This window comes from Adiantum capillus-veneris, chromosome 10 (assembly GCF_014529385.1).
Source record: "Adiantum capillus-veneris isolate H3 chromosome 10, ASM1452938v2, whole genome shotgun sequence".
NCBI classification, from domain to species: domain Eukaryota; kingdom Viridiplantae; phylum Streptophyta; class Polypodiopsida; order Polypodiales; family Pteridaceae; genus Adiantum; species Adiantum capillus-veneris.
In genome coordinates, this window is record NC_140940.1 from 69,501,698 (window position 1) to 69,517,960 (window position 16,263).

The 16,263-nt window shown below is 46.5% G+C and overlaps 1 protein-coding gene across 1 annotated transcript in view; it reads right to left on the minus strand.

Annotated features, from left to right (window-relative positions):
* The window catches only part of LOC147449026 (putative LRR receptor-like serine/threonine-protein kinase At1g67720), a 102,046-nt gene that overhangs the window by 67,944 nt on the left and 17,839 nt on the right, over positions 1–16,263 (minus strand). The window contains exon 3 of the mRNA XM_086521396.1: positions 509–858. Coding sequence (XP_086377522.1) covers positions 509–858 — 350 coding nt within the window. The remainder of the gene's footprint in view (positions 1–508; positions 859–16,263) is intronic.

Below are 16,263 nucleotides of genomic sequence, written 5' to 3' on the forward strand. Positions count from 1 at the left end.
TCTCCCGAATGAAAGGAAATCTAGTCACCCAAAGTCTCAATGTATGGCCTAGTTATAAACACTACCAGCTCCTATTTTTAAGATAATTAGATCCTCCCAAGTATTAGTAAGCCCAATCACTCAATTTTCCATTAAGCCTCTGCGTTGATTCCTGAGTTGCTCAAGAGAAAAATTTTAAATTTATGCTGCAGAGAAAAAAATTTCCATTCATCTTTTTTGCTATGCTGAATTCTTTTTGCTATTGCATCAAAATTTATTGGGCCTCAGGGCACGACTAGCGAATAACATACCTTTCAGCTGAAAATTTTTGCATCGCTACTCTTATGCATTGACTGCAATATGTTGTTAAAAATGTATATGGTATTTTAAAACAGGTAATGAAAACAGGAAAGAAATGTGCTGCAGAAGTGCCACAGTAGAGCTATCAAATTGGTTTATTGCTACCAATACACACACACACACACACACACGAGACTGAGTTTTGCACCACTCACTTTCTTTGACTTACCCATAAATTGTCCACCGCTCAAGTTGTAAATGTCTACATTTGGAGCCCAGGGCTGAATTCCTTGCTGCCATACGTTTGAATATATGTCAAAGACGCGCTGGCCAGGTCCAGTCACATTGGGGCTGAATTCGGAGAAGTGCATCGTCACAAGGTATTTTGACCTTGATGAAACACTTTTCGTGAAAGAGTAAGTCAAATTTGTGCCGGTAATTGCTGTTTGAAGCATGATGGGAGGAGCAGCGTCCAGATTCCTATTTGCTGAGACCACTATCTCATGTGTAGTGGAAACGCTGCTGCTGTCTAGGGACGCTTCTGACCACCACAGCCGATCCAAGGTATCATTTGGATACCTGTTTTCATCTCATGTTAGAAAACCTCATCAAACTTGAACTTTGGAATACAGAATCATAACCACTCATACAATATTCATTTACCAGGAAACTATGCTGAAGAACCAAGATGACTCAAAATTGGTGCAATTATTTTAGTAATAGAATAGACAATGTAATTTATTTTTTACCAATGGAAGTGCCATGCCCCAAAATGACAGGTTGCCTGCCCCCTGATCTTGAGAGTATTTGAATGTCCATGATGGTCCCTTTTCGGTGATGATGGATAATGCCTGTTTGCATATGAGGAGTTGAGGCCCCTATTGAAGGGTTTGAATATGCTACAAGCCTTGCAATCTCTGAATCAAGCAACGTCTTAGTAGGAATTGTAAGAGCTGTTTTATATAGAGGCTCCAGTCAAAGTAGGCAAAGTGTTGGGTTGCTTGTGTTGGAGCTATATGAGAGGTGCCCTCCATATGTTGTTATCTGCCGGAATCTAGGGACTTGGGTCATTGGATGCATGCCACCTCAGCCTTCGTCATAAAACATGACAAGAAGTATGCCAACTCGACATCTCAGCATTCAGAACTCCATCTCCATGCAGCACATCAGCCATCGGAATGCAAGATGTCATTGTGCAGCCAAAAACTCCGACATCAGCAGTCGGTATGCAGGATATAACCCCCCTTCCCCTGATCTATGATGGCTGGGTCCGGTACTGCAGGTTCCAGACCTCCACCGGTCACCCACATCACTTAAAAAGGATAGTAGCTATCCTTTCCCAGTAGAATAGGCAGCGGCAGATGCAATGAAGACATGAACTGTCCTTCGATGGACACCTCGACTGCAATCCGGAACGACTCCGATAAGATCCTCTGACAGTAGAGAATATTTACAATCCCACATACATATACAAGGAAATTGTGGAGAAGAGAGATCATTGAGGTAGAAAGAGACTAGATATATGAGAATGAGAAATGAAATGGTATATTAACGTCTACAAAAGGCCAAAATGACCTATGAGACCAAACTGATTACAATGGTGAGTCCAGTACCAAGTCTGGGTACAAACAAAGAAAACTACAAACTAGAAACTGAGATAGGAGTACCGACTCCTATGGGTGGCTGGTAAGCTGAGCAATGGTATAATGCCACAAAGGTACAAAGTGGGGATAAGTGTCACCATGATACAATATAGCAGTAGTATGAAGCCTATCCTGATCGACACTCTGGGTGTCGTGCTAGAATCCTGTGGATCCTCTGCCGCAATCTCCGTCCGTGCTGGGTGGCTCCCCTCCTCAGTCGTGGTCGTCTCGATCTCCCCAACTCTATAGCTCTGTCAATGAGAGTACCACTGGTGTGTGTATGGGTGGGAATCGAGCTCTGTGGTGGTGGTGGCCCCTCTGCCTCTGTGGTACTCGGACTGAAGAAATCTGAGATGCGTCTCTGGGACTGTCTCTGTCTATGCCCTCTCAATAGAGACTCTCTGTTGAGAGAGAGAGAGAGAGAGAGAGAGAGAGAGAGAGAGAGAGAGATCTGGGAAAACAAGGAAACTGTGGAGAAGAGAGATCATTGAGGTAAAAAGAGACACGATATCTGAGAATGAGAAATGAAATAATGATATATTAACGTCTACAAAAGGCCAAAATGACCTATGAGACCAAACTGATTACAATGGTGAGTCTAGTACCAAGTCTGGGTACAAATAAAGAAAACTACAAACTAGAAACTGAGATAGGAGTGCTACCGACTCCTATGGGTGGCTGGTAAGCTGAGCAACGGTATAATGCCACAAAGGTACAAAATGGGGATAAGTGTCACCATGATACAATATAGCAGTAGCATGAGGTCTATCCTCATCGACACTCTGGGTGTCGTGCTAGAATCTTGTGGATCCTCTGTCGCAAACTCCGTTGGTGCTGCATGCTCCCCTCCTCAGTCGTGGTCGTCTCGATCTCCCCAACTCTATAGCTCGGTCAATGAGAGTACCACTCTTGTGTGTATGGGTGGGAACCGAGCCCTGTGGTGGTGGTGGCCCCTCTGCCTCTGTCGTACTCAGACTGAAGAAAGTTGAGATGCGTCTCTGGGACGGTCTTTGTCTATGCCCTCTCAATAGAGAGTCTCTATGTCTCTGTATCTCAAGTAGAAATAATCCGAGACATCTCTGATCTTGATATCTCATGACTCTATCTAACGAGTCAAAACCATCTCTGAATAAACAGTGAAAGCGTCCTCGTATCTCATAGTAGACTGTGCAGTGACATATGTAGTGAAACTCTGTCTCTGGCATGTATGGCATAACTGACATATCCTACTGTCTGCTAGTATGCCTCTGAATCTACCTGTCTCAATCCCAAGTTGGTGTGAAGATGTGTGTATCTGGCCATGGCACATCGTGACCCATGAGATAGATGTGTGTCCATGTAGCTGGGCCGTGTGACAAATCCGTCTGTCGTGAGTTGGAGAAGATGCTCTCTATAGAAATCCCTCTTCGTACCCAACTCCCGTGATGGCTCTATCCATGTCCTCCTAGTATCAAGCTAGATAAGATCTTGCCAAATGAGTCTAGTAATCTCCATCCGTGTAAGAACCAAAGATGGTGCATCAAGAGAATACTAGAAAGGGGGCAGCCTGTCCATGCTGAAACCATGCCTCTGAAACCATGAGCTCATCTGTGCATACCAACATGATGTATCTCCCTGTAATGCCAGCTGTCTGGATGACTCAAGAGCTGTCCCTGGTGGTGTCCCATAAGCTGTGTACAAATGATACTGATCTGGTAAGTGCCTCAATCTCCATAGGTGGGGCAGCTAGCTTCACTCGTATGATGTCATGTGGAACTGAGGCCTTGGCTCTAATCAACCTAGAAATCATAGATACCAAGAGCCTCTCCATATTACTCCATCCAGCACTGTCAACAGATGGTCCCCAAATCTTAAACCCGTAGTGCATAACTGAAGGGACCAAAGTGTCGAAGAGCCATAGCTTTGTTTGAGGTTTCTCGAACTGAACCTACGAACAAATCCTCTCTAAACCGCCTAGGGATGCATAGGCACGAGTCAATCTAGTGTCTGCTGCCACTTTGTGTGAACCTCGGTCCACTAAAGACCACCCCAAGATATGTGTATGCATCAGTGTACTCCATATTATCCTGACCATATGTGAATGTAGGTGTTGATCTCCTGACCCACTGTGGCGTGGTATTAAATACCATGACCTTGGTTTTACCAAGGTTGACAGACAATCCACTATCCCTTGCAAAACTATGCAATGCGTCCAAATGTCTCTACATACCCTCTAGTGAGTCTGATATCAACACAATATCATCAACATACAATAAAAGAGGGATCCATGTCCCTACAAGCTGAGCACCTCTATCTCCTCCTCTGTCAATATAATCAGAAACCTCATCAGCATACATACCAAATAAAGTAGAGGACAATGGGCATCCCTGTTTCACTCCAATAGTGGAGTGAACTATGTCAGATATCCCCTCTGGGGTGCGTACATCACCCATCACTGAACTGTACAATGCCATAATCCCCCATATCAGCTCTGTGGGTACCCCCAATTCCATAAGTCAGCGCATCAATCTGGCCCTCGGTACTGTGTCAAAAGCTTTGTGGAAGTCCACAAAGCTGCAATATATCCGTCTACCATGTGCCCGACCCTCCTCAATGATAGCTCTGAGTGTAAAGACATGATCCAGTGTGGAGAAACCCCTCCTGAAACCAGCCTGTCTAGGCCCATAGTCTTTGCCCGACTGCTCAGCCTACGCTCAAGGATGGATGGATACAACCGTGCCAATGTGTGTCCTGCCATGATAGTACGGTAATTCCCCAGCATTGTGGGGTCTCCTGTCTTGAAGATAGGTACAATAGTAGACAATCTCCATGACTCAGGAAAGACACGATTGAACAACCCATGCAAGCATCTCTGCCAACAAGTCCCCAGCATGTATAATGTGCTCTCCTACCAAACCCTCATGATCCTGTGCCCGTCTGGTCTTCATCCTGTCAATGGCCTGCTTTACCATCTCAGTGGTGAAGAGGTGCTCGTAACTGGACATGGATGTGGTGGATCTGCTAGTGGTGGCTGTCCAGGTACAGTGTATAATGATGCTGCATACTGCCCCCATATCTCCGTAGAAGTAATCACTGGTGGGGGAGACTGCTCATGGAATAGACGCCAACCCTCCCCTGAATCTCTACTAAGGAAGAGCTTATATAAATCCTACTCCATCTGGACCAAGAAAGCTCGCTTCTTCCGTCGTACTAGTCGTCGTGTAGCAATACGAGACTGTCTATAGGAGATCACTCCCAATGCAAGCTCCCGCTGGATCTGAGCTCTCCTCTACCGACACTCCTCATCATACCAACTGTTCTGAGGAATGTGCCCAGAACGACGTCTCTGACCAGACTGAGTGTGTGGGTATGCCTCTATCACTGCCCCATGTAACGTCACTGTCAGCATAGATGTGATCTCCTCCACTGTGTATACTGGCTCTGATGTGCATAAAAGTCTACGTATCTTCTGTGCATAGACTGAGTCAGTCTCTGGTGTAAAAGTATAGTGTGGATGTCTACCACCCAGTGAGGCCTGAGATGTTTTGTACTCAAAGGAGACTGATAATGTCAAAAGTGCATGATCTACTGCTATCCCAACAGGCCTGAGCCCCACTGTAAAATCCTGAATGTGAGAGAAAGCTCGGATGTCTCAGAACATAGTCTACATTACTGGCCCCATGTCTGTGTGGAAAACAAGTAAAACCTGTAGATGATGGGAAGGTCGGTAAGCCATTCAGTATGGCTAAACTGTGAGTAGTCGTCATCTCCCTGAGGTATCTCCCATACTTTGTATGCTCTCTGTCGTGTGAGCATCTCTCAAGCCCCATCTTCTCTGGCTCTAGCTCTCTGAGCATCTCCTCTGAGGTGTCATAGAAAACCGTCTGTGAACTGCTTGTACGGGCATTGAAATCCCCCAATAGTATGATGTCTCCATCTCTGGAGAACTCCCAAATATCATCATCAAGTACAGAGTAAGGAGACTGTCCTCTGGGTGAAGCATACACTGAAGTGCTGGGAGGAAAATAGCATATGGCGATGTACAAGAAACGTCCACTCTCTGCCCTCAACCTCACCCACATGTATCCGGCCTGATCATCTCTCCGAACTATGTGCAGTAGTGGCTGGAGCTCCTGTCTGAAAAGAACTGCTACACCTCCTAATCCTCTAGTCCCATGCTCAGATCTGGTGCATGTCCGGCAAGCTGTCTCCCATCTGTATCTTGATATATGCGGCATCAACTGTCCTGGAGCCTGATGAGTCTTTGAGTAGAAAACAATGTCTCTGTCTATGAAGCTGTCCTCAAAGGCCCCCACATCAAGTCTATACAAACCATTACAATTCTAAACCGCCATCCTAAGAGTGGTCCCATAGGTCTCGCACCGTCATGTAGAGCGGTGCTCTGTAATCACTACTCGCCCATCTCTGTAAAAGGCTAACTTTCCCTTCTCCCTTGCTGCTATAATCTCCGGCATGACCTCTCTCATATGTGCAAGCTATGAGAGGGTAAGGTCATCTCCTAAAAAGATACCTGTTTTCTTGAGGGTTGGCCTCTTCTTTAAAAAGTCTTTCTTTTCTTCCATGGAAGGAAAGCGCAAAATGAGAGCCCGTTCTTTTGAACTCTCCCCATTACCTTCATTCTTCTTGCCCACTCTCCAAGCTTGTGTGTGTGAGGGCTTCTCCACCCCCATCATTGACATGAGGCTCTTCACCTCTTGGTCCACCTTATTTGAATCTTTTAGGCCGGTCACTCTCACGTGTAGAGCGCGTACCCTTCTTTGTTGTTCCTCTTCAAGTGTCTTGTTGATGATGTCGGTGTCGGGTGTAGCCGGAATGACCTTGCCCTTCCCCTTCTTGACAACTTCAATCCACTTTTCAACCTCTTCTACCTTCTTTTGCGTTTTGGAGAGAACCTCCACCCATGAGGTTTTCTTTTCTCCTTCCTCCTTTATCTCTTTGACTTGCGCTCGTATGATATTCAGCTCCTCTATCATTGATGGCTGAATTTCTCCATCTTCAAGGCGTCCTCTCTCTTTAGTTTCGGCAAGTTCCTTCCGAAGGTCTAAGATGTTACCTTTGAGAGCTTGAATTTCTGCCCGGAACTCTTTGCGCTCTAGTTCCCTCGCCTTTTCCTCTGTCTTTTTCCATTCAAGAAGTGAGCTCTTCTCTTTCTTCCACTCTTCCATATGAACTTTGCATTCTTTCAAGTCTCTTTCAATGGCTGTCATCCTCTTGCTTGCGACCATGAAGTGCGCCGGTATCTTTCTTGCTTGTTTGTTTCACTTCCTTTTCTTGTAATTTGCAACGTTGTACGTGGAGAAACCTCCTACAGCTTGTTCGTGAGCCTCCTGCCCTGTGCAGTCACATCAGCGTGCTCACGCTGCTGCTGATCTTCAGTCCCTGCCAGCTTGCTCGCGAGCCTCCTGCCCTGTGCAGTCACATCAACGTGCTCGTGCTGCTGGTGGTGGTCTTCAGTCCCGCCATCCAGCCTGAGAGAGAGAGAGAGAGAGAGAGAGAGAGAGAGAGAGAGAGAGAGAGAGAGAGAGAGAGATCTGGGAAAGCCTTTTCATGTTGATAACAAATAGCAAATACAACTGACCAAGTGTGGTCCAGCATAGATCTGACATGCCCTCGATGGATAGACCCAAGGTGCACACAACTGCTACTACTAGATGAAGCACTTCCCCTAGAGTTGCTTTAGCTTGGTGGTGTTTTTCAGATCTGCCCTAGCGTTTTTGCTGGACAGCAAGAGCAGTTTTGGTTGATCCTCTCCGGTGCAGTTCCCTCCTTAGGGCAGCCTTACATAGGATTCGTGATCATGCAGTGGTAGAGTTTCTCATACGAGATCCAGATCAGATCTCTTGCGACAGCCATCTGCTCCTGCTCACAAGACCACTGACTCGGCTCTCCACATGGGTGTCAACTCTAACATGTATTTAGAGCATAGATCTGGTGCATCTCCTCCTCCTCACCGACACTGGCCAATCTGCACCTAGGGGCTGCCCCAATAGGGCGTTGTCGTGCCGCTTTGCGGGCACAGGGTGAAAGATGTGAATCTGCATGCATTTTCTAGGTTTTGCCGTGACAAGCAAAACAAGGAGAGGCATAAAAAAGTGAATTTATTTTTGGCTTTAAGAGAGGAGAATGAACGAAGAGAAGGGGATTGTTGCATGAACAAAGAGGAGAGGGGATTGAAGTAGGGGAAAGCGAGGACGAAGGAGCGCGAGGAGATATCCCTCCCTCGCTAAGTTCACTCTATCGACGTGGCATGAAGATGAAGGGAGTTCGATCTCTCTCTCTCTCGACTAAGATCGGCTTCGAGCACATGATCTCTCTCTCTCTGGACAAGCTCAGGAAGATTCTCTCTCTCACTAAACCTAAGCAAGGGTTGAGGGTCTCTCTCTCTCTCTATTTTGTAACTGATTGGTCTCATAGGTCATTTTGGCCTTTTGAAGACGTTAATATAACATTTCATTTCATTTCATTTCTCTCTCTCTCTCTCTCTCTCTCTCTCTCTCTCTCTCTCTCTCTCTCTCTCTCTCTCTCTCTCGGCAAGCAAAGGGGAGGAGAGCTTGGCTTCAAGCAGGAAGTTCCCTCTCTCGACGTTGATAAGAGAGAAGAAGTTAAGCAAGAGGATTATTCCTCGCTCTAGGGCATCTAGGGCATGAGGGTAAAGAAGCAAGAGAAGAAGAGGAGAGCTCTTGGAAATGGAGTCCTTTGGAGAATTCTTGAAGGAAATTGAGGAGGAGGAGAGAACTACACAAAGGAAGCAAAGGGAAGAGGGAAAGCTCCAAGCGACCGAGGTTTTTTCCATCGTTCTCTCCATCATCATCAGCTTAAGTTGTTAATCCTGTAGATAAGTTATGGTGATGTTAACGACCCGCTTAATCTTTGTGCAAGGAGCTTAAACTCCTAAATCCTTATGTAATCCGAGTTATGGTGTCGTTAATAGCCCGCTTGGTTCTTAATTAAGCTTTACTCGAGGTTTATTTATGATTATGGTGATTGCTTCTCCGTCTCTCACATCTCTCACAACCAGAGGCCCTGCACCTTCCCAGCTCACCTTTCGAACACATATCCCTCGACAACGCCCCCCAGTTGGGTTCTACTCCTATGTCCTAGAATGGTACCTCTCTTGCTCCCTATATAGGATCTACACCAGAATCACCAACCCACACCTTTAGCCCCACAACCTAATAAATAGGGAAATTGTAGAAGAAGGGCAACACAGACCCATAGGGCTCATGAGACAAATAGGCCAAGGCTCAGGAAAAATACTCCCAGCCTGCAGGAGCCTATATGGCCATGGACTGAGCCAAAAACCCCAAGCTACACATGGCTTGGAAATCCCAACATGAGAAAACTACCTCACTCTAACGGGCATAGCCACAAAACAATTCAGAGAGACGCCATAACTCATACATTTCCCTACATCATCAAGGAGTCATAGCAAACATGAGTTTCCCCACCTTATATAATTAGATTACAACTTTAATAGTAGATTGAATAGTTTGTCTAATAGCATTGAAGTTGCCAAAAGTAGCTTTAATGACATGTGCACACGGGTGCATACATATGTACTTGTGTGCATGTGCATGTGTGTGTGTGTGTGTGTGTGTGTGTGTGTGTGTGTGTGTGAGAGAGAGAGAGAGAGAACCTCTGCATGGAATCTGCCCCTGCGTGAAAGCTTCCTTGCGCGCCCTGTCTGGCTGCGACCTTAGCATCAGTGGACTCCAGCGTGACCTCCGCCTCTGAGTGGATTGCGGACTGCGCGACTGTAGGACCTGCGTCCAAACAGCTCACAAGTTTCTCAACGCCTGCTTTGCTTGGTTCCCGCCTGCTGTTGCCGGTCCGCTTTGGTGTGTGTGTGTGTGTGTCAGTCAACGCAGAGTCCTACTTCGGTCTCTGGTCGTCTCTCCAATGCAAGTTCTGTTGCAGTAAATTGTTTTTAGAAGGCTCTTTGTTAGCATTCCTAGTGCACTTTTCTGTTCGAATTTCGGTTGAGAAACGAAAGGTTTATGTACAGTTTTGTGGTTTTGTACACATAAATTTTGATAAAACAAAAAATGGATGCTCGTCTAGTGTGTGCTTCAAGCAGTAGTCTTTAATTGGAAGTAGACCTTTGTTTGTAGAAAGTGCGGTATTCGTTGGATATGGCATAGGAAGCTCTATATAAGCGTAGGAAACAAGTTGATTTTTCCTCGATGGATGCTGCAAACATCATTAAAGAGTGTTTGTCGGAGGATTTTGCAGACGCTCGGAATGCCTAGGAAGGTCAGTAGCCAGCTACTAAAGTGGTTATTCCTAATCAGCGGCTTATGGATTCGGTTGCACAATATGCGTTGAATGCGGTTATTTTGTTCTTCCCTGGCAAGATGCCCTTGGCACAAGATCTAGGTCAATGGGTTGATTTTTTGTTGAAAAGACAAGCTGTACGAGGGGTGTATTTTGGTGCCCGTGGTTTTTATGAGGTATTACTGGCAGACATGAAAGCTCGCTTGCAATTATTGGAAATCTCCCCTTTGTATTTCGATATGCAAATGACACATATATTGCCATGGGTGCTTACTAAAGATTATCACAGGTTGATTCGACAAAGGTGCCCAGTTTGGGTGGAAATAGTTGGATTTCCACGGACTTGGAAGCATTTCTTGCCTCTTTTGGTTGCTCTGTTGGGCAAAGTGATATGCCTCCCAAACTTGGATACTAATTCCAACAGATGTTGTGTGTTGTGGGATACGGATAAGCCGACGCCGTTAGGAATCACGGTTGAATCTGGTGATCCAATGGTAGGCAAAAGGCCGTTTAAACTCAAATGAGAGAAATTTGCAAGTGCATGTTTTAGCGGTGGAGAATTTGGCCATATGCAGTTTGAATGCCAGGAGTCTTTGCTGAAATTTCCACCCTCTGTTGTTCCTACATGTAGAACTCATGTTGCCTCTCTCTCCTCTTTGTCTGTGAGGACAAAGATGGGGGATTCTAATGGAAGCATGCAGGGCAAACAGGGTAAAGATCAAAATAAGAGTTTAGCTAATGTGCATCCTAATGCAAAGGCTGATACCAAAGGTAAAGCCAAAATGGGAGATTCCACTGATGGTTGGCAAACTCCAAAGAAGCCTGCAATGCCTCATGTTTCGCCTGTCTCAAGAAATTATGTACCTACGTTGGATGGGAGAAGTGGTGGAACTTCTACATCTGTATCTCATGATCACAAGTCGCTAGTTGAAGTGGGATAGAGTGATACTCTCATAAAACGATGCTCTACTTGGGTCGACGTCTGTGTCAATGCATCAGAATCCCCCGCAAGGAACGCATATGGAGTCCGCTTTATTGACTGTTAGTATGGAAGCGAATGTGCCTATGGGCAATTCCACTTGATGATTGTGCCTCAACTCTACAGATGCATTCTCCTCTTAGATGTTTTATGTACAATGTGCGCGGATTGTGCATCCACGACAAGTGGAAGCTAATCTAGTTTTATGTACATACGAATAAAGCAGATATAATGGTGGTATAGGAGCATAATCATCACAATTTCATTGGTCAATCTTCGTATTATGTGGGATTTTGGATTGCTTATGCTGGTATTGGTTCCTTCTCGGGTGTTTTGATGATCGTGCGACATGAATTGCAGCACATTTTGGCCCATAATGACCCGGCAAGGTGTTGGATGGTCGTTCAACGTCTTGTGCAAGGCAATATTATGGAATCTGTTGGTATTTATGCTTATACTGTCTCGGCACAAAGAAGTCATCTTTGGCAAGATTTGGTCAAATACCCTTGGCGTTCGCATGCTTTTTGGTGCGGGGATTTTAATAATGCACTTGCAAACATGGACAATACAACTGACCATTCGCATTTGTTGAGCTCTGAACATTCTTGTTGGGATGCTATGGTCAGTAATACAGGTACTTTGGATCTATGGGCCAGTACTCACTCTTCAAAGCGGGGTTATACTTTACTCATGATGCTCACTCTGGATATAGAACGCGATTAGATCGTTGGCATGTACTGGGCACTCCGCAAAATGATATGTTTGCATGTGATATGTGGATTAATCGTTCTTTTATTTCATCATATCATTTTCCTCTATGGCTCTTGGTCTATTTTGAGGCAATAGATGTAGATTGCCCGTAAGGGCGTTGTTGCATATTAATAATGCATATCTTTCACACAAGGTATTCCAAACTTTGATTGAAGCAGTTATGCCTCCACTTCTCTCATATGTTTATTGATGTGGATGTGGCTTGGTATCGTTTTGTCATGCTCATCCACGCAATCATAAAGGATTATGGTTTGTGGTACATGTACCAGCTGAGATATTAAGTGTAGGAAGATAAGGCGACTTGCCAAGCTTTAGAAAGTCTTGCAGATACTAGATGGCTTACTGAGCTTCTTCGCCTTGAAGTCTAACTTTTGTCGCTTCTCCTTTGGCACATGGACAAGGGCCGGACACCCAAAAACTCCGAAGTGTGAGACTGAAAGCTTGGGCCCGTAGTAAGCCTGATAAGGAGTCATGTCCTGCAAAGCATGGGTAGGAGAACGGTACTGGATGTAAAACGTCGTGTTGCAGGCCTCTGCCCAGTAAACCCGGGGCAAAGAAGCATGTGCAAGCATCGCACGAGCCATCTCCATGATAGTCCGATTCTTCCGCTCAACAACTCCGTTCTGAGAAGGAGTGTAGGGAGTAGTCAGCTGGCGCTGGATGCCCTTTAACTTGCACCACTGTACAAAGTCCTTCGAGGTGAACTCACCCCTCTGTCTGAGCAAATACATTTGACATGCAAGTCGTCCTTTTCAACCATCCTCTTCCAATTTCGAATGAAACTCAAAGCCTCCGACTTGAGCTTTAAGAACGAAGCCCAAGTATATGATCTGGGGCTGTTTTGCTACGATCTTTTGCAAGGGAGGTAGCCCCATTCCAACTTACTATTCAAAATCCTCTCTTCCAAAACCTTTTTGAGATTAGTTGTTTGCTACCTGTATATCAGATGGGAGTTTGTAGGCCGGACCCTTTGCTTTAGCTTTTGTTGCATCCTTCTTCTTTTCTTTAGACTCTAGAGGCTTCTTGCATAGGCACTTCGAGGACAACCATCTCTTGCGGGGAAGCCGATCTAGGAGGCACTGTGTCATTTCTACCTCCACTCCTCATGGCCCGTTTTGAAGGCCCTTCATCCCCATTTTCACGCCCGTTAGATTTACACCATTTGGCTGCTTCACACACGTCAAGGGAACTTCCTTGTACGGCTAGTGTAGTCTAGGTTCTACCTTGTTCGGCCGCCCGAGTTTGGGGCCGGCCGCCCACTTAAGCTAGGCGCCCACCATAGGACACTCCCTTATATATCCTTATTTTTCTGGGTCATGGGGCATCATCCATGCATGCTCGACCTCCTCTTGGGCACTTATATATATAAGGCTGGGGGAGTACCCACTACACACATATTGACATTGTACGGGTCTCATGTTCTGGTAGTCAAGGGAGCTCATAGCCCCCTCTTCCCCTACACCAACGTTTGTGTCTTTGTCTCTCTCTCTCTCTCTCCCCTCTCTCACGCTTCCGCACATGCGCACTCCCACATGGTATCAAAGCAGAGGCTCTTCATGTTCTAGACGCTTCATCACCTTCTGTATCGGGTTCTCCCTCCCAAGAAGAAGATCAGCTAGCATTTTGCATCAGCCAGGTAAGCGATGGGATATGCTGTTTTTTCATCGCGGAGAAACCCTTCTCAACCTAGGTTTTTGCTCTTCCACATGGCGATCAACCTCCTGGCAGACAACGCCAATCTTTTCAGACGCTTTCGTCGCGGAAAACCCTCTCTACAACCTGCATTTTCAGCCAGCATTTACGTTTTGAGGGCTGAAATACCTGCGTTTTTGGACAGCAGGGCAGCGTTTTCAGCAGAGGGGGGCAATGCTAGCCTTGGCCCAAGCCTTGGCCCACCATGGATCTTGCCTCCTACCTGGCTTAGCATCCGGTGCTTTGCCGGTGACATTCCTCTCCATATCATCAATTTCAGCCATTTCCACTACTGTTTTCTCTCTTTTCAGCCCACTTGGGGTTGTGACTTTGATTACCCACCCTCCCCAGACCCTTTGCACCGCTTTGGATCATCCCGGGAGCGTACGAGTACGCTGAAAATCACTGGACAGCAGCGTTTTCATCACCTCGCAGTTGCATTTTTGGGAGGGCAGCAGCCTCTTGGATGTGTTTTTTAACGAGGATGAAGTTACCTCCTACCAAGACACCATCCGATTGCGGTCCGTGCGGTCTCTTAGTGACTGCTGCAGTACACGGTATCTTCGACATCGGCTTGATCATCTACGGGCATACAATCCTTAGGAGATCCATTCATTCCAGCCATTATTTGGCGGCTGCGCACTTCAGAGGCGGTGGTGACTTGTGGTTGGGATTCCGACATTTCGAGAGAAGACACCACCGTCTTGGGTGGACAGACACCTACCACTTGACTTCGACATGTCGGATCACTAGCTTACACAGGAGCATCTACATGGACTTAGGGAGAGGATCTTGGATCTCTTATTAGACAAGTTCATTGCTTGGATCTAGAGACTGGAGTGGGATTGCAGTGCTTTGGACTCTCTTGGAAAGTTTACCCGCGAGATGCGGGAGATCAGGCATCACGCGACTACATTCGGAGTCCCCCTGAGCTTGGCTTGGATGGTAGTGCAGTTTCTCTTCTACACTCCTGATCATTTGGATTGCTACCTTCAGAGTTGCTTACACTCACCCTCCATACCTTACAACAAACTTATCCCCCGACCTGGGCAGTATGCCACTCCCAGCTCATTAGCCACACGGAGATGCGGTTTGGTGGCGCTGTTGGCATGGATTTTTTTTTGGTTGACACTGAAGGATTGGAGGTAGGAGATATAGGCAATACGACACAGACAGATTGGTCTGGAATTTCCTCTTCACAGAGATTCTTCACAGCGCAAACTTCTCAGTTTGGCTTCCCTTCTTCATACAGGATGACTACGGTGCAAACAGCTTGGTCTGACCACACCTCTTCTCAGAGGCCCTTCACAGCACAGACTGTTGAGTTTGGCTTTTCCCTCATTTTGGATTACCCTACCTACTGATAGGTTACCATCCGGTGGAGGTCAGTGCGGTCTATCGGGGTGACTGCTACAGCTTTCGGTAGCTTCTACAGTGCAACTACTTAGTCCGGTTTTCCTTGTTTTGGAGGACTTTTACGATGCAAATTGCTACATCACTTCCTGGAGTTTTTCACAGCTTAGCCACCTGGCCACCTTGGGTTGCAAGTTCATGCATTGACAGGCTTCCGATCATTCTCATGACGGTTCCTGGGCTTCCCCATTTTCTCCAGACGGTTTGACTACAGACACCACAGATCCTATTGGGCAAGACACTTGCAGGTCTATTGGCACTTCTTTCATGACAAGGAGTTGTTTTCACACTCAGTTCGGGACCTTCACACAATACCTTCACACAGTACCTTCACACTGCATTAGTGAGTACAACAGTTTTCTACACTGCTTGTGACGGCATCACACCATGGAGATTTCTTGGCAGTCGGGACACCCTAGACTGCTACTACACTCGCAGAGTTCGTCGGAGTATTGTCCTTCAGTGGACATTGCAGCAGACATGTTCATCACTTGCCTCACATCTTCGACTTCATTCGGTTTGTTCAGCATCAGGTGTTGAGAGGCAAGGTTAGATTTACACCACTTCGCTGCTTCACATAGGTCTAGGTCACTTCCTTGTACATCTAGTGTCTCCGGGCTGGTCACCCATAGTCTAGGTTGTATCTTGTCCGGCCACCCAAGTTTGGGGCCGGACGTCCACTTGAGTTGGGCGCCCACCATGGGACACTCCCTTATATATCCTTATTTTCTGTACTGCTTGTGACGGCATCACACCATGGAGATTTCTTGGCGATCGGGACATCCCTAGACTGCTACTACACTCGTGGAGTTCGTCGGAGTATTGTCCTTCAGTGGACATTGCAGCAGACATCTTCATCATTTGCCTCACGTCTTCGGCTTCATTCGGTTTGTTCAGCATCAGGTGCTAAGAGGCGGTGTTAGATTTACACCACTCTACTGCTTCACAGAGGTCTAGGTCACTTCCTTGTACATCTAGTTTCTTCGGGCTGGCCACCCATAGTCTAGGTTGTACCTTGTCCGGCCGCCCAAGTTTGGGGCCGGCCGTCCACTTGAGCTGGGCGCCCACCATGGGACACTACCTTGTATATCCTTATTTTCCTGGGTCGTGGGGCATCATCCGTGCATGCTCGACCTCCTCTTGGGCACTTAAATATATGAGGCCGGGGGGGGTACCCACTACACACACAATGACATTGTACGGGTCTCATGT